A 20,815-nucleotide genomic window follows, 5' to 3' on the forward strand; every position below is an offset into this window, starting at 1 on the left:
CTCTGTGCTAATTGCTTCTCACCTCGCTGAAGCCTCACAACCCAGCAAGGCTGGGGTTTGGGTTTTTTGAGGCAGGCATTATTATTCCCACTTGACAAATAAGCAAACTGAGTCTCAGTGAGGTACTTCTCCAGGGTCGTGCTAGTCAAGGGCAAGGGCAGCAACTAGACCCAATGCTGCCTGACTCCAGAGCCAGTGCTCTGCACAAAGTGGCAGGTGATGCAGTGGAAGTGGGCGGTTCCCCCAGTGGAATGTTCCAGAAAGCTGCAGAAAACAGGGCAGAGAGGGAATTCGGGGATGCCACATGGATAAGTGAACAGGGCAAAATCTCTCCAGAAATGTGTAACCAAGGCTCTTTAACCCCAGAATGTCCCACTTGGGAGTGCTGCAGAGAGGAACAAAACAAACTCCTCCAGAATGGACGGCCAACGAGTTTTGTTTTGTTTTTGAGACGGAGTCTTGCTCTGTCGCCCAGGCTGGAGTGCAGTGGCGCAATCTCGGCTCACTGCAAGCTCTGCCTCCCGGGTTCACGCCATTCTCCTGCCTCAGCCTCTCCGAGTAGCTGGGACTACAGGCACCCGCCACCACGCCCGGCTAATTTTTTGTATTTTTAGTAGAGACGGGGTTTCACCGTGGTCTCGATCTCCTGACCTCGTGATCCGCCCGCCTCGGCCTCCCAAAGTGCTGGGATTACAAGCGTGAGCCACCGCGCCCAGCCTGGACGGCCAAAGAGTTTGAGAAGGTAATATGTAGCCAGAGGCACTGACCGCCCAGTCCTGGCTTCAGGGCACGCCCTCATGTGCAAATGCAAACCTTTGGTATCACCTCGTCCAACAGGTGTGATTCCCATTCTTGGGGAATAGGAGAGGGAGTTAAAGGGATTATTTGTGAGGAGCAAGGAATAACCCCCTTATACCTAATGGGCTTTTCCCAGGCATTTTGCCCCACGCCCTCTTTGAAAAGGGGCTCCAGCCTGGCACAGTGGCTCATGGCTATAAATCCCAGAGCTTTGGGAGGCTGAGGCAGGAGGATCACTCAAGGCCTGTGCAACATAGGGTGACCTCATCTCTGTAAAATATTTTTTAAAAAATTAGCCGGGCATCGTGATGCATGCCTATAGTCCTAGCTACTCAGAGGCTAAGGCAGGAGTTCAAGGCTGGAGTGAGCTATGATTATGCCACTGCACTCCCGCTTGGGCAACAGAATGAGATCCCGTCTCTGAAAAAAAAAAAAAAAAAAAGAAGAAAATGATTTCGTGATTCCCCCAGACTCAATGTTGATGTGACAGGGAGAACTCCCATCAGGAGAGGATAAATTCAGAACTCCCGCTTGAGAGAAAGCCGCCGACCACGCACCCTGTCCACAGGTACCAGCCTGTTTTTCCTGCTCTGCACAATTTCCATGAGCCGGTGCTGCAGGTGCTGACAGACGTGACCTGGCCTTGCTGGCCAAAGCAGGGCTAAGACAGAGTGACCCTGAGACCCCCAACTTCATACAAAAGGCTGTCCTGGGCTACAGTCTGTGTGGGGGCCAGGCCCCAGCCTCAAGTGGGCAGCACCTGCTAAAGTCCAGGCTCCAAAGCCCCCTCTATGGCATTCCACTTCCACTCCTACAGGGGCCCACCAAGGCTGGCCTCCACCTGTCCCACTCAGACCACCACCCACATACACGTGTCAGCCTCACCAAGCAGCTCCCTGCCACACTCCCCTTGCTCGCAGCTCCATGCCTTTGTACTCTGCCTACAATCCCCACTTTCTGTCTGGGACCCTCCTGCACATCCTTCAAGACACAATTCAATTGTCACCTCCTCCATGAAGCTTTTCCTGCTTATCTCTGAACTGCCCCAACAGAACACGGCCTTATCACACTGTGAACACCATCTATTACATATTAGATATATTACGGTGGGGCACGTGCCCTCCTCCAACCCCCTCAAGCACATACTAAAACCACCAGGAAAGCTTTCTCAAACCACCCACTCTACTTCCTCCTCCAGATTCCAATGCAGTGAGTTCACGATGGCATCCAGGATAGTGATTCTGGGATGCCCCTGGTCCCACTCTCCTCCCAAGAACCAGCATTGCCCTGTAATTGCTGATCCCCTTACAAATGCAGTATGCTTTAGCATTTCTAAAGAATGTTTTTTCATCAGACTCACAAAAACTCTCTGAAAGGAACAAGATTGGTGCCATCATCCCTACTTTACAGATGACAAGACTGAGGCTCTGAGAGCTGAACTAACTTTACCAATGTCATACAACCTGACTCCCAGGTGCTTGCCAGGACCTCTGCGTCTCCCAAAGGCCAGCACTCCCACACCTAGGCTGGGAGACAGGTGCATCCTGTCTGTCTGGGCCTTGAGAGCTGAAGGTCCTTGGGGTGGGTAAGCTCACCCCACACGGTGATACAGTGTTTAGTACACTGATGCGTCCCTAACAGCCAAACAACCGTGGTCCATAACACACACCTCACCTAGTGTTCTAACCTTCCTCTTATTTTTCAGAACTGCCCGCCAATTTCCAACCTGAATCCCCCTCTTGCGTCAGAATCATCCAAGTTCCTCTTGCTCTGCCCTCAGCAGAGAGGGAAACAGCAGGTTTCTTTCTTGGATATATTCACCACTGGGTTTTGAAGACTTCCCCTGCCTCAAACCACACATGTATAGGGTGGAGGGCTCAAAGTCTTCCGCTCCTTATGTGAGAAGAAACCAACTGTTCTGTCTGAGCTTCCACAGAAGCTGTGTCTATGCCAAAGAAGCACACCCACCTGAGGCTGGAAAGTGGAGACCGTACCCAGTGCTGGCCAGACAGCCCCCACCACACCATCTTCCAATAGAAGGAGAGTGTCAGCAACTTAAAGAGGGACATCCACAAATGACACCAGATTCAGGGGAAGGGGGCCAGAAAGGTGAAGAATTCACAGACCATCTCATGTAACAGCCTGGGAAGAGGAGCCCAAGCAGATGCAGGTCTTGGAACTCCAAAAGAATTCAGAGAGAGCAGACTAGGAAATTTGTCATCGGTTATCCCTGAGAACAGAGCAAGGGCCAGTGAGGCCAGAGTTAGGTTCACATAAGAAAGAATTTTCTATTTGAATAGATATTTCTCAAAAGATAAATGAATGGCCAAGAAGCACATGAAAAGATGCTCAGCCTGGGTGTGGTGGCTCACGCCTGTAAACCCAGTACTTTGGGAGGCATACATGGGCAGATCACTTGAGGTCAGGAGTTTGAGAGCAGCCTCGCCAACATCTCTGCTAAAAATACAAAAATTAGCTGGGTGTGGTGGTGCATGCCAATCTCAACTACTCGGGAGGCTGAGGCACGAGAATCACTTGAACCCCAGGAGGTGGAGGTTGCAGTGAGCCAAGATCGCCCCACTGCACTCCAGACTGGGTGACAGGGTGAGACTCTGTCACAAAAAAAAAAAAAAAGACATTAATCATTCGGGAAATGCAAATCAAAACCACAGTGAGATAATACTTCACATCCATAAGGAGGACTATTGCAGCAAAATGAAAAATAACAAGTGTTGGCAAGGATGTGGAGAAACTGGAACCCTTACACACTCTGGTGTAAGTGTAAAATGGTGCAGCCACTGTGGAAAACGGCACAGCATTTCCATGAAAATTTAAAAATAGAATTACCATATGATGCCACAATTATAATTCTGAGTATATACACAAAAGAACTGAAAGCAGGAATCTAAACAGATATTTTACACCCGTGTTCATAGCAGCATTATGTACAACAACCAAAATGGGGAAGCAAACGCAGTGTCCCCTGACAAATGAATGAATCAACAAAATGTGGTATTTCTACACAATGGAATATTATTCAGCCTTAAAAAGGACATGTTATACCACATGAATAAACCTTGAGGACATTATGCTAAGTGAAATAAGTCAGTCACCAAAGGACAAATACTCTCTGATTCCACTTATTTGAAGTACCTAGAGTGCAGCCTGGGCAACATGGTGAAACCTTGTCTCTACAAAAAATACAAAAATTAGCCAGGCATGGTGGTGCACACCTGTAGTCCCAGCTACTTGGGAGACTGAGGTGGGAGGACTGCTTGAGCCCAGGAGGTCAAGGCTGCAGTGAGCATGATCATGCGCCACTGCACCCCAGCCTGGGTGACAGACTCCGTAAAAAAACAAAAACAAAAACAAAAAAAAAAAGAAAAAGAAAAGAAAAGAAAGAAAGAAAGAAGGACAGAGGGCCAGGCGCAGTGGCTCATGCCTGTAATCGCAGCATTTTGGGAGACCAAGGTGGACAGATCACCTGAGGTCAGGAGCTCAAGACTGGCCTGGCCAACATGGTGAAACCCCGTCTCTACTAAAAATACAAAAATTAGCCAGGTGTGGTGGCAGGCGCCTGTAATCCCAGCTACTCAGGAGGCTGAGGCAGGAGAACTGCTTGAACCCGGGAGGCAGAGGTTGCAGTGAGCCAAGGTCATGACAGTGCACTCCAGCCCTGGGTGGGTGACAGAGTAAGACTCCGTCTCAAAAAAAAAAAAAGAGAGAGAGAAAGAAAGAGACAAAGGAAGGCAGGCAGGTAGGCAGGTAGGCAGGCACGCAAGCAAGCAAGCAAATGCAGTACTAGAGTAGTCAAACTCATAGAAAAAGCAAGTAGACTGGTGGTTGCCACGAGCTGGGGAAAGGAGTGGGTGAAAGGAGAGTTACTGTTTAACAGATTCTGAGTTTCAGTTTTACAAGATGAAAAAAGTCCTGGAGAAGTAAAGTGGTGATGGTTGCACAACAATACTTAATGCCACAGAGCTGTGCACTTAAAAATAATATAAATGGGCAGGGCACAGTGGCTCACGCCTGTAATCCCAGCACTTTGGGAGGCTGAGGTGGGTGAATCACCTGAGGTCAGGGGTTCAAGACCAGCCTGACCAATATGGTAAAACCCCATCTCCACTAAAAATACAAAAATTAGCCAGGCATAGGGGCGGGCACCTGTAGTCCCAGCTACTCGGGAGGCTGAGATAGGAGAATTGCTTGAACCCAGGAGGCAGAGGTTGCATTGGGCTGACATCACGCCACTGCACTGTAGCCTGGGCGACAGAGCGAGACTCCGTCTCAAAAAATAATAATAATAATAATATAAATGGTAAATCTTATGTACATTTTACAATTTGAAAATTTTTAGAAGAAGAAACTTTATAAAAAAACAAGATCGCTTTTAAGCTGCTTGTCACAAGCTTTAAGCTGCTTGTGACTATCTGAACTAAGTGGTTGGAATAAAAGGTAAAATAGTGGTCAGCCTATATTTGGAATTCCTATTCCTCTGCACGATGTTAGAGCTGATTTTTCCCCCCTTAAAAAGGCCCCCAAAGCCATAGTGATGCTCAGCATTCAGATAAATGAGTGTGTTTGGCTCAAAGTATACACTAATCAAAGAAAACCATGGACAGGTCAATACAATCTACCGTGAAGGATGCACTGATTTATTAAAATGGTCTCCCTAAGTAAGATATAGTAGTTAGACCCCACTCCTTGTCCAGGTCTGAGCAGGAAAAAACCTTTTGAAGAGAGGGCCCAATAGAAAGCTGCCTCCTGTCCTTGATGAACGGGGAAAGTGCCAACAAAGACGGAAGCCTGCACTTGATATTATTGCATCCAACTAGGATTACACTCTAAGCCCCAGAATACTCCTCCGGCTCTCCCCAGGACAGGAAAGACAAGGAACAAGGACCCCACAGTACAAAGCCAGCCAGGAGGAAGAGTCATCACCCCACACCATCCAATCTAGGGGAAGAAAGTGCAGCCCATAGATAAAAGCCTTCTCTCCCTGGGGCCAGGGCTGGGAGAAAGTGGCAGGGGTAGGGATGGGACTGATGTCAATTCTACCTTTTCCTTTTTATCCATACTTACTCAAATAAATGGGTATCTTATTCTTTTTTTTTTTTTCCTAACTGCCAAGTATTTAAGAATGATTAATTTGGTTCAGCTACGCCACAGGGCTAGAAACATTTGACCCCAAAGTGGGCCATGAAGCCATTCTACAACAAAAACGCTGGGAACAATAAAACAGATTGCTACAAGGGGTAGTAAGCTCTCTGTCTCTGGAAGCATTTAAGCAGAGGCTGGCTGACCACTCTCTGGGTTGCCGTCAGGGAGATTCCTGCATTCTAGGTCTGCTAAATTCTAACCTCTCATAGCAGGGTGTTGATAGATAATGTCTCAAGTGGTTTTATCAGGAAAAAAAAAGCCATATAAGCTTGTTGTTTAGAGGTAAGGAGGGCATGAACAGAGGAACTAGAAACAGAAAGAGTCAAGCAGCTTCCTTAGAAAGCAGGACTAGAAATGGAAGGCATGGGACAAGGGACCACTGCTCAGTGTTATAAGCTGTTTATTACTTCTTTGCCTCGTGCATGTATTAATTTGATTAAAATTTTAAAAGTTTAGGCCAGGCATGGTGGCTCACGCCTGTAATCCCAGGATTTTGGGAGGGCGAGGCGGGTGGATCACAAGGTCGGGAGTTCAAGACCAGCCTGGCCAACACAGTGAAACCCCGTCTCTACTAAAAAAAAAAAAAATTAACCGGGCTTGGTGGTGTGCACCTGTAGTCCCAGCTACTCAGGAGGCTGAGGCAGGAGAATGGCATGAACCCAAGAGGCAGAGCTTGCAGTGAGCCAAGATCGTGCCACTGCACTCCAGCCTGGGCGACAGAGTGAGACTCCATCTAAAAAAAAAAAAAAGAAATTTAAAGTTTAGTCAGGTGCAGTGGCTCACACCAGTAATCCCAGCACTTTGGGAGTCTGAGGCTGGTGGATCGCTTGAGGCCAGGAGTTCAAGACCAGCCTGGGCAACATGGTGAAACCCTGTCTCTACAAAACATTTTTTAAAAATTAGCATTGTGGCACATGCCTGTGGTCCCAGCTACTTAGGAGGCTGAGGCGGGAGGATTGCTTGAACCCAGGAGGCAGAAGTTGCAGTGAGCTGTGATTGCACTGCTGTACTCCATCCTGGGTAACGAGGAGAAACCCTGTCTCCAAAAAAAAAAAATTTAAGTTTAAAAAAATTTCCGACCGGGCACAGTGGTTCATGCCTATAATCCCAGCACTTTGGGAGGCTGATGCGGGCGGATCACAAGGTCAGGAGATTGAGACCATCCTGGCTAACACAGTGAAACCCCGTCTCTACTAAAAAATAGAAAAAATTAGCTGGGCGTGGTGGCGGGTGTCTGTAGTCCCGGCTGCTCGACAGGCTGAGGCAGGAGAATGGCATGAACCTGGAAGGCGGAGCTTGCAGTGAGCCGAGATCATGCCACTGCACCCCAGCCTGGGCGACAGAGCGAGACTCCGTCTCAAAACAAACAAAGAAAACAACAACAAATTTCCATGGAGTTTTAAAATATATATATTAATCAGGCAGTTACTAAATAATAAGTTTCCAAAAGTAATTGACAACATGGGGAATATTACATTTATATATATACACACACACATATATATACCTAGAAAAAGGAAAGCAGCATACCAACATGTTCTCACTGGTTTTCTCTAGGGAGTAAAAATACTGGTGACAATTATTCTTCATATTTTTCTGGAATTTTTCATGCTCTAATTTCAACAATCCCCAAATGGCAATTATTACTACCTTTAACATTTGAAAAAAATAAAAAGCCCTAGACTAAATACGGCTAACTTCTCTGCAGTGCATCCCTCCAGCTGTGGTGGGATCCCTACCCGCCTGCCCTGAGTCTGGGCTGGCAGCTGAGGATGAGAAGCCACAGGGAGAACCCAGGGCCTCGGCCACCAGCCAGCACCATCGTCAGGCATGTGACCGAGGCCACCTCAGACCATCCCAATCTGATGGCAGCTGCATTCCTGATTAAGGCAAGACCAGCAGAAGAGCTGCCTAACTGACTGTATTTTTGAAATTTCAAGCAGATAAATGATTGTCATTCTTAAGCCACTAGTCGTTTGTTTTGAGATGGAGTTTCGTTCTTGTCGCCCAGGCTGGAGTGCAATGGCACAATTTCGGCTCACTGCAACCTCTGCCTCCTGGGTTCAAGAGATTCTCCTGCCTCAGCCTCCTGAGTAGCTGGAATTACAGGCACCTGCCACCATGTTCAGCTAATTTTTTGTATTTTTCGTAGAGACGGGGTTTCACCATGTTGGCCAGGCTTACCTCAGGCAATCCACCCGCCTCGGCCTCCCAAAGTGCTGGGATTACAGGTGTGAGCTACCACACCTGGCCTAAGCCACTAGTTTTGAGGTGACTTGTCACATAGCAATGGATACCTGATGCAGTGACAGTCGAAACATCCCTTCCTTCCTCAGTGCCCACCGCAGTACCTGTCCAAGGCGTGCCCATGGCCTCCGGGCTCCACTCGCTCCACTCGCCTTGCCCGAACTCCTCCTGGGCACGAAGCTGCACTACGTGCCTCAGGCCGCTCCAGGCGTCGTAGATGACACAGTGATGCTGGAGGTCCTTGACCTGAGGGCGGGGGCACAGTGACTCTGGGGAGGGGTCCAGGATGGTGCTCGGCAGGCAGCACCCCAGTGGGTTGGTGCCTTGGCCATCCCTGTGCTTCAGCTGGGAGAGGCCTCTAGAGGCTCCCACCACCCCAGAGGCTCTGCTAGAGAGGGGGTTGCCCTCAGGGCCCACGGAAGCTGAAGCAGAAAGTCCCTGCCCCACCCATGCACTATAGAATCCTGCAAGCCACAACCCTTGGCATGTCCACAGCCCAGATCTCTTCCCACATTGCTCTCCTCACAGACAAGCCTGGGAAGAGGAGACTGGCCTGGCATTATCCTTTTCATTTAATAAATGATATACCACCAAGGCTCAGAAAGCTTAAAACATTTATCCAAAGCAACGAAGGTAGCCAATTGTGAAGCAGGAACTAGAGCCTATGGTTTTCTTTTTAGTACCCTTTCGATGTTTTTTTTTTTTTTTGACATGGAGTCTAATTCTGTCGCCCAGGCTGGAGTGCAGTGGTGTGATATCTGCTCACCACAACCTCCACCTCCCGGGTTCAAGGGGATACAGGCGTGCGCCACCACACCCAGCTAATTTTTTGTAATTTTAGTAGAGACGGTATTTCACCATGTTGGCCAAGATGGTCTCGAACTCCTGACCTCAAGTGATCCGCCCACCTTGGCCTCCCAAAGGGCTGGGATTACAGGCGTGAGCCACCACGCCTGGCTTCTAGTACCCTTTCTACTACGCCTAAGCATCTAGGGGCACCTCTCTGACCAGAAGTAAAACATAAATTTACCATCCATGTTGTGAATGTCTTTGACCGTTCAGCCCGATATCTGAGCTCAAACCGTAGTCTGTAGAAAGATGAGTTCCAGGAGTGGGGGTCTTGCCAGGTGACACTGAGCCAGCGGGGGTTTCTGACCACGGCAGTGACTGTGATGTTGGCAGGCGGATCAGGCTGCACTGTGGGAAAAGGGAGCATGGCTCCTATGCAGCAGCAAATATAGTGTAGAGAAGCCCATCTAGGCTGAGATCCCAGCAGGCAGGGCCCCACCCAGCCCTGTTCACTCCCCATGCACAGCTCCACAAGGGCCTGCTTTATCATTGCCACACCTCCCAGCAAGCAACGCCCAAAAGGCACCAACTCACCAAACCCCTCAACCACCCCTTCCCTGCCACTCTGAGAAGTCGATAAGGAGTATTAAATCAAAAGAGAAGGAAACTGCTGGGGAGGGGGAAGAGCTTACGTACAGATTCCACAACCCTGAAAAGTTTGAGTTTTGCTGAACTTGCTCCCGACACTACTGGCGACGCACATGGACACTATGTAGAAAGAGCTGTCTCCCTCCGGGACTGCCAACTGGCAGGAGAACTTCTGGGACTCCTGGGAATACTGGCACGGCTCCTGGAAGTCTTCGGCCGGACTGTTCTGACTGTTAGACACAAAACAAGGGCAGGGCTCGCCTGTCAGTTTCGCACAGACTCAAGAGGGGAGAGAAGGGGGAAGTGGAATCCCGGGGTTTGAATCCCAGCTCCAGACTTATGAGCCCTGTACCTCTAAGTCTCCTTTTCTCATTTGAAAATAGGAATATTAATACTACTTACCTAGTAGGGGTTAAGTTTTTGTTTTGTTTTGTTTTGTTTTGTGATAGAGTCTCACTGTGTCGTCCAGGCTGGAGTGCAATGGCGCAATCTCGGCTAACTGCAACCTCCGCCTCCCTCCCAGGTTCAAGAGATTCTCCTGCCTCAGCCTCCCGAGCGTGCCCAGCAAATTTTTGTATTTTTAATAGAGATGGGGGTTTCACCATGTTGCCCAGGCTGGTCTCGAACTGCTGACCTCAGGTGATCTGCCCGCCTCAGCCTCCCAAAGTGCTGGGATTACAGGCATGAGCCATCACACCTGGCTGGTTCTGTTAAGACAGAAATAAAGGCCGGGCGTGGTGGCTCATGCCTGTAATCCCAGCACTTTGGGAGGCCAAGGCGGGTGGATCATGAGGTCAGGAGATCGAGACCATCCTGGCTAACATGGTGAAACCCCGTCTCTACTAAAAATACAAAAAAATTAGCCGGGCGTGGTGGCAGGCGCCTGTAGTCCCAGCTACTCCGGAGGCTGAGGCAGGAGAATGGCATGAACCCAGGAGGCAGAGCTTGCAGTGAGCCAAGATCGTGCCACTGCACTCCAGTCTGGGCGACAGAGCAAGACTCTGTCTCAAAAAAAAAAAAAAAAAAAAGACTGAGAAATAAGGCCGGGCGCAGTGGCTCACGCCTGTAATTCCAGCACTTTGGGAGGGCAACGCGGGCAGATCATGAGGTCAGGAGTTCGAGACCAGCTTAGCCAATATGGTGAAACCGTCTCTACTAAAAATATTAAAAAAAAAAAAAAAATTAGCCTGGCGTGGTGGCGCATGCCTGTAGTCCCAGTTACTCAGGAGGCTGAAGCAGAAGAATCACTTGAACCCAGGAGGCAGAGGTTGAAGTGAGCAGAGATTGTGCCACTGCACTCCAGCCTGGGCGACAGAGACTCCATCTCAAAAAAAAAAAAAAAAAAAAGTGAGCAATAAATGTAAAATCTAGAGATGAGGAAACTAGCTGGATTTATAAATATATAAAAACATGTAGCCTAGCGCCTGGCACGAGGGGTGAGGGGAGCTAGGCTGGAGGGCTCAGCTAGTCACTCAGGCATTGGTCGGCTGGCCAGCTCTGGTCTCCCACTGGGCCTGTGTTCTTGGCACTGTAGGGGATGTAGAAATGAATCAAGAGAGACCCCACCCTGCCTTCGAGGCACTAACAAAAAAGATCTGTCCTCAGATGACTAGACACCCAGCAGAAATGCCACTCCAGAGACACAAAAAGTGCTAGAGGGGTTCTGGCAGGTGAGTCCAGAAAAGAATTCTGGGTGACTGAAGACATTCCAGGTGAGTCAGCCACCATCCCACCTGGCCTGGAAACCTGGGGCTTCACCCTCTTATGACACACATGTGGGCATGTGAGGCCACGTCAACCACTCACCCTTCGGCTGGGGTGACGAGTCTGCCACCTCTGACTTGGGTTCGAACCCTGGGCTCCTGCTGAGTCCAGCACATGAGACAAACCCAACCTTTCCAGGCTGAGTTAAAGCCCCTTTCCTCCTTCCCCCAACACCACCCAGGCTTCCACCCAGCCAGGAAGGCAGGGTCACCGACTGCTTCACGTGTGTGCCTAGGTGGGGTCAGAGGGCTGGGGCTCAGTCTTGTTGGCCTGCTTCCTCCCACTGCCCCAGCATCGCGCCTGGTCCAAGGCAGAGGCTGAGCTCACCCATGCCTGTGGAAGAAGGAGGGAGCAGTGCTGCAGTTGGGCAGGGGTGTGAAAGTAGACACACAAGAGAAAAAGCAGAGCTCCCAGTAATCCCTTTCCAGGGACCTGTCTCTCCCAGGCCCTGCAGTGGCCTGAGGTCTGGGTGGGGCCTCAGTGGGGGGCTGGGGCCCCTGAGGCTCTCGAAGCCACTTCCCCTGCTCTTTCCTCACTTCAAAGGTGCCCAGTGGCCATGCTGACTCTTCAAAGCAGCTGGAAGCAAAGGCACGAGGCTGCTGAGGAGAAGGACGAGCACTGTACTCTCTCCCACTCCCGCTGTCAACATGGAAAGTATTCCAGTCAAGCCGGGCACGGTGGCTCACGCCTGTAATCCCAGCACTTTGGGAGGCCGAGACAGGTGGATCACCCTAGGTCAGGAGTTCGAGACCAGCCCGGCTAACATGGTGAAACCTCATCTCTACTAAAAATACAAAGATTAGCCGGGCGTGGTGGCGTGAGCCTGTAATCCCAGCTACTCGGGAGGCTGAGGCAGGAGAATCACTTGAGCCCAGGAGGCGGAGATTGCAGTGGGCCGAGATCCTGCCACTGCACTGCAGCCTGGGCGACAGAGCGAAACTCCATCTCAAAAAAAAAAAAAAAGTATTTCAGTTGAGGTGTCAGAAATGACAGACCTTTCCACAGGCTGGCCTGGGAAGCTGCCAGCCACCGTCTCTATCCTGCCTAATCCTATCTATGGTACAAGCCTTTGAGGTACAAACAAGGCGTATCCTTCGCTGGGCTGTGAAGCTATCCAGGCTTGGGGCATGAGCTGACAGTGCTAATGGCAGCTGCATCATTCACAGATGGGTAATCTGCACTTTTCATCATAGAGGACAGAACAAAAATATGACTGCCAGGCGGCCCAGTAACTCTATGGAAACAGACCCAAGTGGGAGCTGAACCACCCTGTTGAAGTCACTGCTCTGGCTTTCTGATACAGTAGTCCTGCCTTATCCGAGGTTTTGCTTTCCAAGATTTCGGCTACCTGTGGTCAACTGTGGTCCAAAAATATTAAATGGAAAATTCCAGAAAAAAGCACTTCAGAAATTTTAAACTGCCCACTGTTCTGAGAAGTGTGATGAGATTTCACGCCGTCCCACCCAGGACGTGAATCATCACTTTGTTCAGCACTCCTGCGCTGTAAATGCTGCCCATCACTCGTCCTGACATCCAACGCCATCATCATGGCTCGGTGACCCAGAGTCACCCAAAACAGGTGATCCTCCTTCTAACACATGGTCAGAAAGTCCTAGTAGCCTAACACTGAGTCACAATGCCTACATCATTCACCTCACTTCATCCCATCATGCAGGCATTTCACAACCTCACATCATCATAAGAAGGGTGAGTACAGTAATAAGACATTTTGAGAAACAGAGAGACCACATTCACATAACTGTTATTACAGTATATTGTTATCATTGTTCTATGCTATTTTTAGTTATTGTTAACCTCTTACTGCACCTGATTTATAAATTAAACTATCATAAGTACATATCTATAGAAAAACATAGTATATATAGGGTTCAGCATCATTTGCGATTTCAGGCATCCACTAGGGGTCTTGGAATGTGTCCTCCTTGCCCTGTATTCTGATGACTGACAGCTCAACTGTAAACCTCTGGACTGGGGAGACTGTGGCTCTGGGATGGAGACCGGCAAAACTGCAGAGGCAGATTTGTTTTCAGCATCTTCCATCTCCTCTACATCCATGCCTGAACCCATCCCAGGCCTTCCCACATTAAGCCGTCTTCCGGTGATGATGCAGGGCCCCCAGGCAGGCGTGACTTCTCGCCCCACGGCCCCAAGCTCCCTCTCCCCCGCCCATCACCGCTTTCTCTCTCGTGCCTTTATCATGGAAATAGCCTGATATGCCCACAAGGGCCCAGACACTGATAATGGTCTGACTGTGCTACCCCCTCCCAGGGACATTTGCATGTTTTTCAGAGCAACGCCCATAATCTTCGGACTTTGAATGAAATCAGACAGCCTGGGATTGAATTCCCAGCAGAGCCACTTACTAGCTAAGTGACCCAAACCTGTTAATCAGTCTCTGGGCCTCAGTCTCTCCATCTGTTAAGTGAGGAAAATAACGCCCACTTCCCATAGCTGTTGTGATAACCAAGCTCAAGTGAATAGGACAAGGTTCCAAGCACAAGCACAGTGCCTAGCTCAGGGGGGCAGTCAAATGTAAATCTCAGTTCCCTCTCATCTCCTCTTCCTCAGCCTGAAGGAATTAATTCCTAATGATAACGTTTTGAAATCACGGGAACAAGCCCCTCTCTGGGGGGCCTCAGGAAGGAGGGAGCCAACATGCACACAGCTCAGCCCAAGATACTTACAACTTCCTCACCAACAGCACAGCCTTGGTCGTCAGGGATGGGGTGCTCCGAGGACCCCACTCACAAACAACATTGCTGAGGGGGCTCTTCCGGAAGCAGGAGAGCTGGGGCTCCTCAGGGGGAACTGAAAGGAAAGCATTGCAGGTGTGAGCGGGCGGGCGGGGATCCTGGGGCGCACCTGACCTCGCAGGCAGGGCAGCCTCCCTTGAGGGGAGCACGTGGCTAGGCCCCTCAGCCCTAGCCCTGGAGCCAGTCAGGACCCTGGCCACATTCAGCCACACATGAATGGAATAGCAGCTGGGAAATTAAAGGACACCAAAGTCCTCCTGTCAGTCTGGGACACGGATCCGGGAGAGGGGAAGGGAAGAACCTCAGGGCCAACTTGTCTGAAGAGGAGAGAGGATGATCGAAAAAAAGGGCTTTGGAGTCACACAGACCTGGCTGTGCGGCCTTGGGCAAGTCCTAGCCGCTCTTCAGTTTCCTCATGTATAAAATAAACTGATGATAATGTAATGATGATGGAAATGATGATAAGCCTGCTTTCCCTGACAAGGCTGCTGAAGGAGTACAAGAGATACAAAGAAGAAAGTGCCTTGGCATAGGGCTCGGCACATAGGGCACTGGTTCCAGGAAGTCTATCTAGGTATGAGGGAGCTAAGAACTTGCTAATTCTAAAAAAATAAGAATAGCTAATTTGAGAGCTTAGGATGTGCTATGCAGACTTTTTAGCAGCATACGTGTGTGATATACACACATACACACACACATACGCAAATTCACATACACCCCCTTTGCAACAACTCTAAGGTAAGGTAATAAAATTAACCTTATTTTGCCAAAGATGAAACTGAAGGGCGGAGAAGTTAAGCTGTATGTGAAGGAGCACGATTCAAACCCAGGCTGCCTGACTCCAGGCCCCAGGCTATTCACCAGTTCACCAGAAGTCCTAACTCCCAAAGCCAATGTTCCCCACCAGTCAGACACTCCCACTCCCACCCAGCAGCAGTCTTTGCTGGCATCTGGATGGCAGACGTTGGTGGGCCTTCCCCAAAATTCTTGCGCCAAGGAAATGGGGGGAGTTTGAAGGCTCAGACAGGGACTGTCTGGAATGCACAGAGCCTCATTTCTTACGGGAACTATCTCCGGGAGCTCTGAGGCACAACTCACCATCCACCAGCAAGTGCACAGTCCCAGCTGGGCGGCCGGCCCGGTAGCATGAATAGTTTCCAGAGTCATGGAGCTGCACCGACCTCAGCAGCAGCCTCCTTCCCATGCCAGCCCATCTGCTGGGGTGGGAGCCTGCAGCCGGCTTCCTGAGCACCCAGTGAACAGTGGCATTGTCTTCCGGCTCTACTCCTGGGCAGGTCAGAGTCACACTGTCTCCTGGAAGACTGGTCAGCACACCTCTCACCACCTCTGGAGAAGGGAGAAGACACTCGGTGAGCCCATAGCCACTGAAGAAGGGGGCTTCGTTCTAGTCTGAGGAAGCCACGAGAGGCCGCAGTGATAATCATGAAGTGGCCCAGGCTACCGTCACCTCTGCCTGGATTAGGGCAGCAGTCTCCTGGTGGCCTCCCCAACCTGGTCCTCACCATCCAGCTGCCTGGGAGAGCCTTCTGAAGCCACGATCCAACCGCCCCACTCCCTGGATTAGAAAACCCTTCAAGGGCCTGCCACCATCCACAGGATGAAGTCCGAGCTCCTCAGCATGGCCTGCAGGGCCCTTCTGTCCTCGGAGGCCTCATCTCTCCCCACTCCTTAGAAGGTGTGGAGCCCTCCCCTCAGCTCCCCTCGCTCTCCTCCTCACACTCGTTCTTCCTACATCATCCCCACGACAACTCCTCCTATTCCAGGTCTCGGCCTAAACATCGTTTCCGGTCGCTCAGCTGCACTAGGCCCTCATTCTGCACTACGTCACCCACACGCTGCCATGTAATTACCAATTCTGTGTCTCTCTTCCCCTCGAGACTCCAAGCACCACAGGAATAGGCACCCTGCTTTGTTCTCTGTTACATTCCAGTGCCCGGGACGTTGCCTGGCCCATGGCAGGAGTCTGCTGAGTACTGGATGAATGTGTGAATGAATGGATGCCGTAAGGAATGAATGCGAGGCACCCAAGTGCACACGTTTCCAAATCGCAGGGTTTGGTTTCCAAATCGCAGGGTATTATTCATGGCAGAATGTCCGTTGTACAGTTGGTAACTGAGGCACAGAGGAATCAGGAGACTGGCCCAGATGCACAGCTGGGGTAGGAACCAGGGCTTCTGGTTCCCTGTTCCATGCTCCCTCCGGTACCCTACTTCCACTACAGCAATGCTGTGTTTACTCTAGGGACCAAACTGGAAGGCTAAAAAAAAAAAATGCATTCTCTACCCCTCGAAAAAAATTGGGTGTATTCTACTACTCAAGAAAAATGAGATTAAAGATTAAAGGAACAGTGCACTTTTTTTGAGTAGCAGTTATAGAGTCATAGAATCTAAGATAAAAATTAGCCCAACCACCTTGGACTCATTTATTAACCAATCAATCAAATTAGTCCAACCAGCTAAGGAAACAGAGGTCAGGGAACACAGCCAGTTTTCATGTAAGCACACTTGGTCCTTCGAACCAAATGCATAACCATTTATTAGCAAGCAGTAGCAATAAATCTGGCCAAAGATTTCAGAAAGGACCAGCAGCTGCTGAGTGCCTGACCTCACCTCCTCGCCCATGCTCCTGGGACTCAGAAGCAGCACAAGGCTCTCTCTGCCTGGCCTGCAAATCCCTTCTTGTTTATGAGGCGTTTTTATCTCATACTTGGCAGGCTGTCCTTCCTTTCACCCCATCCAAGGTGGCTGTCAGAGGAGGGAGTAAGGATCAGTGACTCCCAGGCAGATAACACCCCTAAAGCTGGTGAGGTTGGAGTCCACACTGGCTGCTGGCCACAGTCCAGGGACAGAGACATAGACATCAAAGGGGCAGAGAGAGCTTTGCCTGGCATTGGGCCCTGTCTAGCTATACCGATACCCTTCACACTTCCCTCTCACTTTAACACCTGCAGCCAGAGTCCTCCTCCCTGGCACCCTCTATCTCGAGGCTGGCAGAAAAGGGACAGATATAAGGCCATCATGGCAGCCGGTCATCTAAGGTTTTCTCTGGTCACCAACAGAGCCCTGGACCTTGGGTAAGAAAGCTGGTTGAATTGTCACCGTGCAGCCAGGCGAGTTTGGGCAGCTTCCTGAGACACCTGTGGCCTTACTTGCTCCCACGGTGGGCAAGTCCTGTGTTTGATAAACATTCGAGGAGGCTGCAGCAGTCAGGCACCGGCGAGGAAGACACAATCAGGCATCCCAGAGACCTGCCCTTGAGAGACAGGAGACACATTCACTGCTGCAAGGCCAGGACACAGCACACAGTACTCTCCTGGTCCTCAGCAAAATCTGAGTCCCAGCTGGGCCTCACACATGTAATCCCAGCACTTTGGGAGACCGAGGCGAGGCGGATCACAAGTCAAGAGATCGAGACCATCCTGGCCAACATGGTGAAACCCTGTCTCTACTAAAAATACAAAAATTTAGCTGGGCGTGGTGGCAGGCTCCTGTAATCCCAGCTACTTGGGAGGCTGAGGCAGGAGAATCGCTTGAACCTGGGAGGCAGAGCTTGCAGTGAGCTGAGATCACACCACTGCACTCCAGCCTGGGCAAAAAGAGCGAAACGCCGTCTCAAAAAAAAAAAAAAAAATTCTGAGTCCCTAGAAGGTGAAGTCCACTGAGGGCAATAAGGGGTGGACTGCTACTGCCCAGAGGGCTTGAAAGGGTTATAAAAAGCCACAACTACAGTATAGCTTTCACATAGAATCTTCAACAATATATTTTTAGCATTGCAAACATTGTTTTTAATGTATTACATAATATTGAATACATGCAAATTAATATATGTAATGTATGTAAAAGCTACATACATAAAAGTTAATTTATGATGCATAAAATACCCAGGAAAGCCCACCAACCTAACTTTCACTACCCATGGATCCCTACATTTTTCCTAACTTTGCTTCATTTTTGAGCTTCATATAAATGGTTTGAATACAGTCTTCTACTGTGATGTGCTTTTCTCTTTTCTTTTCTTTTCTTTTTTTTTTTTTTTTTAAGACAGAATCTCGCTCTATCACCCAGGCTGGAGTGCAATGGCACGATCTTGGCTCACTGCATTCTCAGCCTCCCGGGTTCAAGCAATTCTCCTGTCTCAGCCTCCCGAGTAGTTGGGACTACAGGCACACACCACCATGCACGGCTAATTTTTTGTTGTTTGTTTGTATTTTCACCATATTAGTTAGGCTGGTCTTGAACTCCTGACCTCAGGTGATCCACCCGCCTCGGCCTCCCAAAGTGCTGGGATGACAGGTGCGAGCCACCACGCCCAGCTGGTGCTTTTCTTGAACTTCCTTTGTGTGTGTGTGTGTGTGTGTGTGTGTGTGTGTGTGTGTGTGTGTGATACAGGGTCTCAGTCTGTTGCCCAGGCTGGAGTGCAGTGGCACAATCATAGCTTTTTGCAACCTCAAACTCCTGGGCTCAAGCGATCCTCCCACCTTAGCCTCCTGAGTAACTGGGAGGTGCACACCACCATGCCCGGCTAATTTTTTAGTTTTTACTAGAGACAAGTTCTCAATATATTGCCCAGGCTGGTCTTCAACTCTTGGCCTCAAGCCATCCTCCTGCCTTAGCCTCCCAAAGTGCTGGGATTACAGGCATGAGGCTCTGTGCCTGGCTGCCTTTTTTTTTTTTTTTTTTTTGCTTTTTCTTGGAACAGGGTCTCACTCTGTCACTCAGGCTGAAATACAGTGGCACAATCATAGTTCACTGCAACTTCAAATTCCTGGGCTCAACTGATCCTCCCACCTCAGCTTCCCAAGTAGCTGAGACTACAGTACAGGTACATGCTACCGTGCGTGGCTATTTTTTTTTTTTTTTTTGAGAGATGAGGTTTCACTATATTGCCCAGGCTGGTCTCAAACTCCTGGCCTCAAGCAATCCTCCTACCTGGGCCTCCAAAATGTTGGGATTAGAGGGATGACCACCTGGCCTGGCCTCATTTATATGTTTCTCTGATTCACTGACATGTAGTTCATTCAGTCTCACTGCTATGTAGTATTTCGTTGTGTGACCCTATCATTCTCTCACTGAGAGAGGTTTGGGGTCATTCCCAGTTTTTTGCCATATCAAAGAGGGTGGCTATCAACTTTCTCATGACTCAGTGCACTTGCCCAAGAACTTCCCTAAGAGTGGAACTGCTGGTGTTGGCGTGTGTGACATGTGTCCTTTTCCTTCACTAAGGGAGGAGACCACCCCTCATATTGTCTTATGCCCAATTTCTGCCTCCAAAGAAAGAAGAAGTAAAAACTAAAAGGCAGAAATGAAATCCACAAGCAGACAGCCCAGCGCCACACCCTGGGCCTGGTAGTTAAAGATCCACCCCTGACCTAATCGGTTATGTTATCTATAGATTACAGACATTGTATAGAAAAGCACTGTGAAAATCCCTGTCCTGTTCTGTTCCATTCTAATTACCGGTGCACGCAGCCCCCAGTCATGTACCCCCTGCTTGCTCAATCAATCATGACCCTCTCACGTGGACCCCTTTAGAGTTGTGAGCCCTTAAAAGGGATAGGAATTGCTCACTCGGGGAGCTTGGTTGTTGGAGATGTGAGTCTTGGCAAGCTCCCAGCCGAATGAAGCCCTTCCTTCTTTAACTCGGTGTCTGAGGGGTTTTGTCTGTGGCTTGTCCTGCTACATCACAACTGAACACACGGTCCCGTGCGTTGAACTCCAACGAGCACCTGATGGAGGTGGCAGTTTACCCCATCCAGTCCACATCTTGAAGTCCATCAGTGCCTGAATGCGGTTACGTATGGAAGATGCAACGACACTTCTAATCAATGCATCAATATTTCCACTTTTCCATTTTCCACTTGATAAAGCAGCTGTCAAGATAAAACCTAACACGGATTTCAAGTTCCTGCACAAATGACAAACTTGTAGGAACAAAGATGGAAACAGTGCCCAAAGAGAACTGCTCCCAGTGCAATGCTTGCAATATCCCTTCCTCAGCTGATTAGCTGATTAGCAGAAATCAGAATTCACAGGGCACGCAACAGACACAAGTGCAGGATGCATGAAGGTCTAAGGTAGGGGTCAAGGACCACTGTGGCTCATCCAATCACTGGCACTTTTCACAAGGCATAGTCCCTTCTGCGACCATGGTGACAACACTGGAAGCTCCTGGTCGTCACTCATCAGAGAACTCAGTAGGTGCTTAATGCATGTTTGTTGAATATAGGGCACGTTAGGGGTGCCCACAGGGACAGGGTCTAGGCACCAAAAACTCCCAGGAGCACGGTTTGCAGGTGAAGGGGTCTAAGTGGTGCCCTCTCGTGTTGTGTGATGGGCAGGCTCCAGGCTGGGGGGCAGAGGAGCCCGCTGAGGCAAGGAAATAGACTCCTGGAGCCAGAGGAAGCTCTCTTTTCTGCTTCTGCCTTGGCCGAATCCAGTAAATGTCTTTCTGGTCATTTCCCCTACCCCAGTTCAGCGGGAAGCTCTTGCCATGTTTAGCGGCCAGCCTGAACAATAGCAGGGGCTGTTCTGCTCCTGCACTCACTAACAATGGCCAAAGTATCTGAGCAGCTCAGAGAAATACCAAATAAAAATACTTTTTTTTCCATCTTCCAC

At 49.7% G+C, this 20,815-nt stretch overlaps 1 protein-coding gene across 3 annotated transcripts in view; it reads right to left on the reverse strand.

The window, feature by feature from the left end:
* IL6R (interleukin 6 receptor) overlaps nucleotides 1–20,815 on the reverse strand; it is a 63,908-nt gene that overhangs the window by 25,479 nt on the left and 17,614 nt on the right. For 2 of the 3 annotated variants that reach the window (XM_032154433.2, XM_058439240.1), the window contains exons 2-6: nucleotides 15,279–15,527; nucleotides 14,112–14,235; nucleotides 9,691–9,872; nucleotides 9,236–9,402; nucleotides 8,310–8,451 (exon numbers count right to left, since the gene is read on the reverse strand). In XM_032154433.2, coding sequence (XP_032010324.1) covers nucleotides 8,310–8,451; nucleotides 9,236–9,402; nucleotides 9,691–9,872; nucleotides 14,112–14,235; nucleotides 15,279–15,527 — 864 coding nt within the window. Of the gene's footprint in view, nucleotides 1–6,341; nucleotides 6,999–8,309; nucleotides 8,452–9,235; nucleotides 9,403–9,690; nucleotides 9,873–14,111; nucleotides 14,236–15,278; nucleotides 15,528–20,815 lie in introns of those variants that run through there. The other variant, XM_032154434.2, reaches the window with a different exon arrangement.

This window comes from Hylobates moloch, unplaced genomic scaffold, assembly GCF_009828535.3.
Source record: "Hylobates moloch isolate HMO894 unplaced genomic scaffold, HMol_V3 SCAFFOLD_5, whole genome shotgun sequence".
NCBI classification, from domain to species: Eukaryota; Metazoa; Chordata; class Mammalia; order Primates; family Hylobatidae; genus Hylobates; species Hylobates moloch.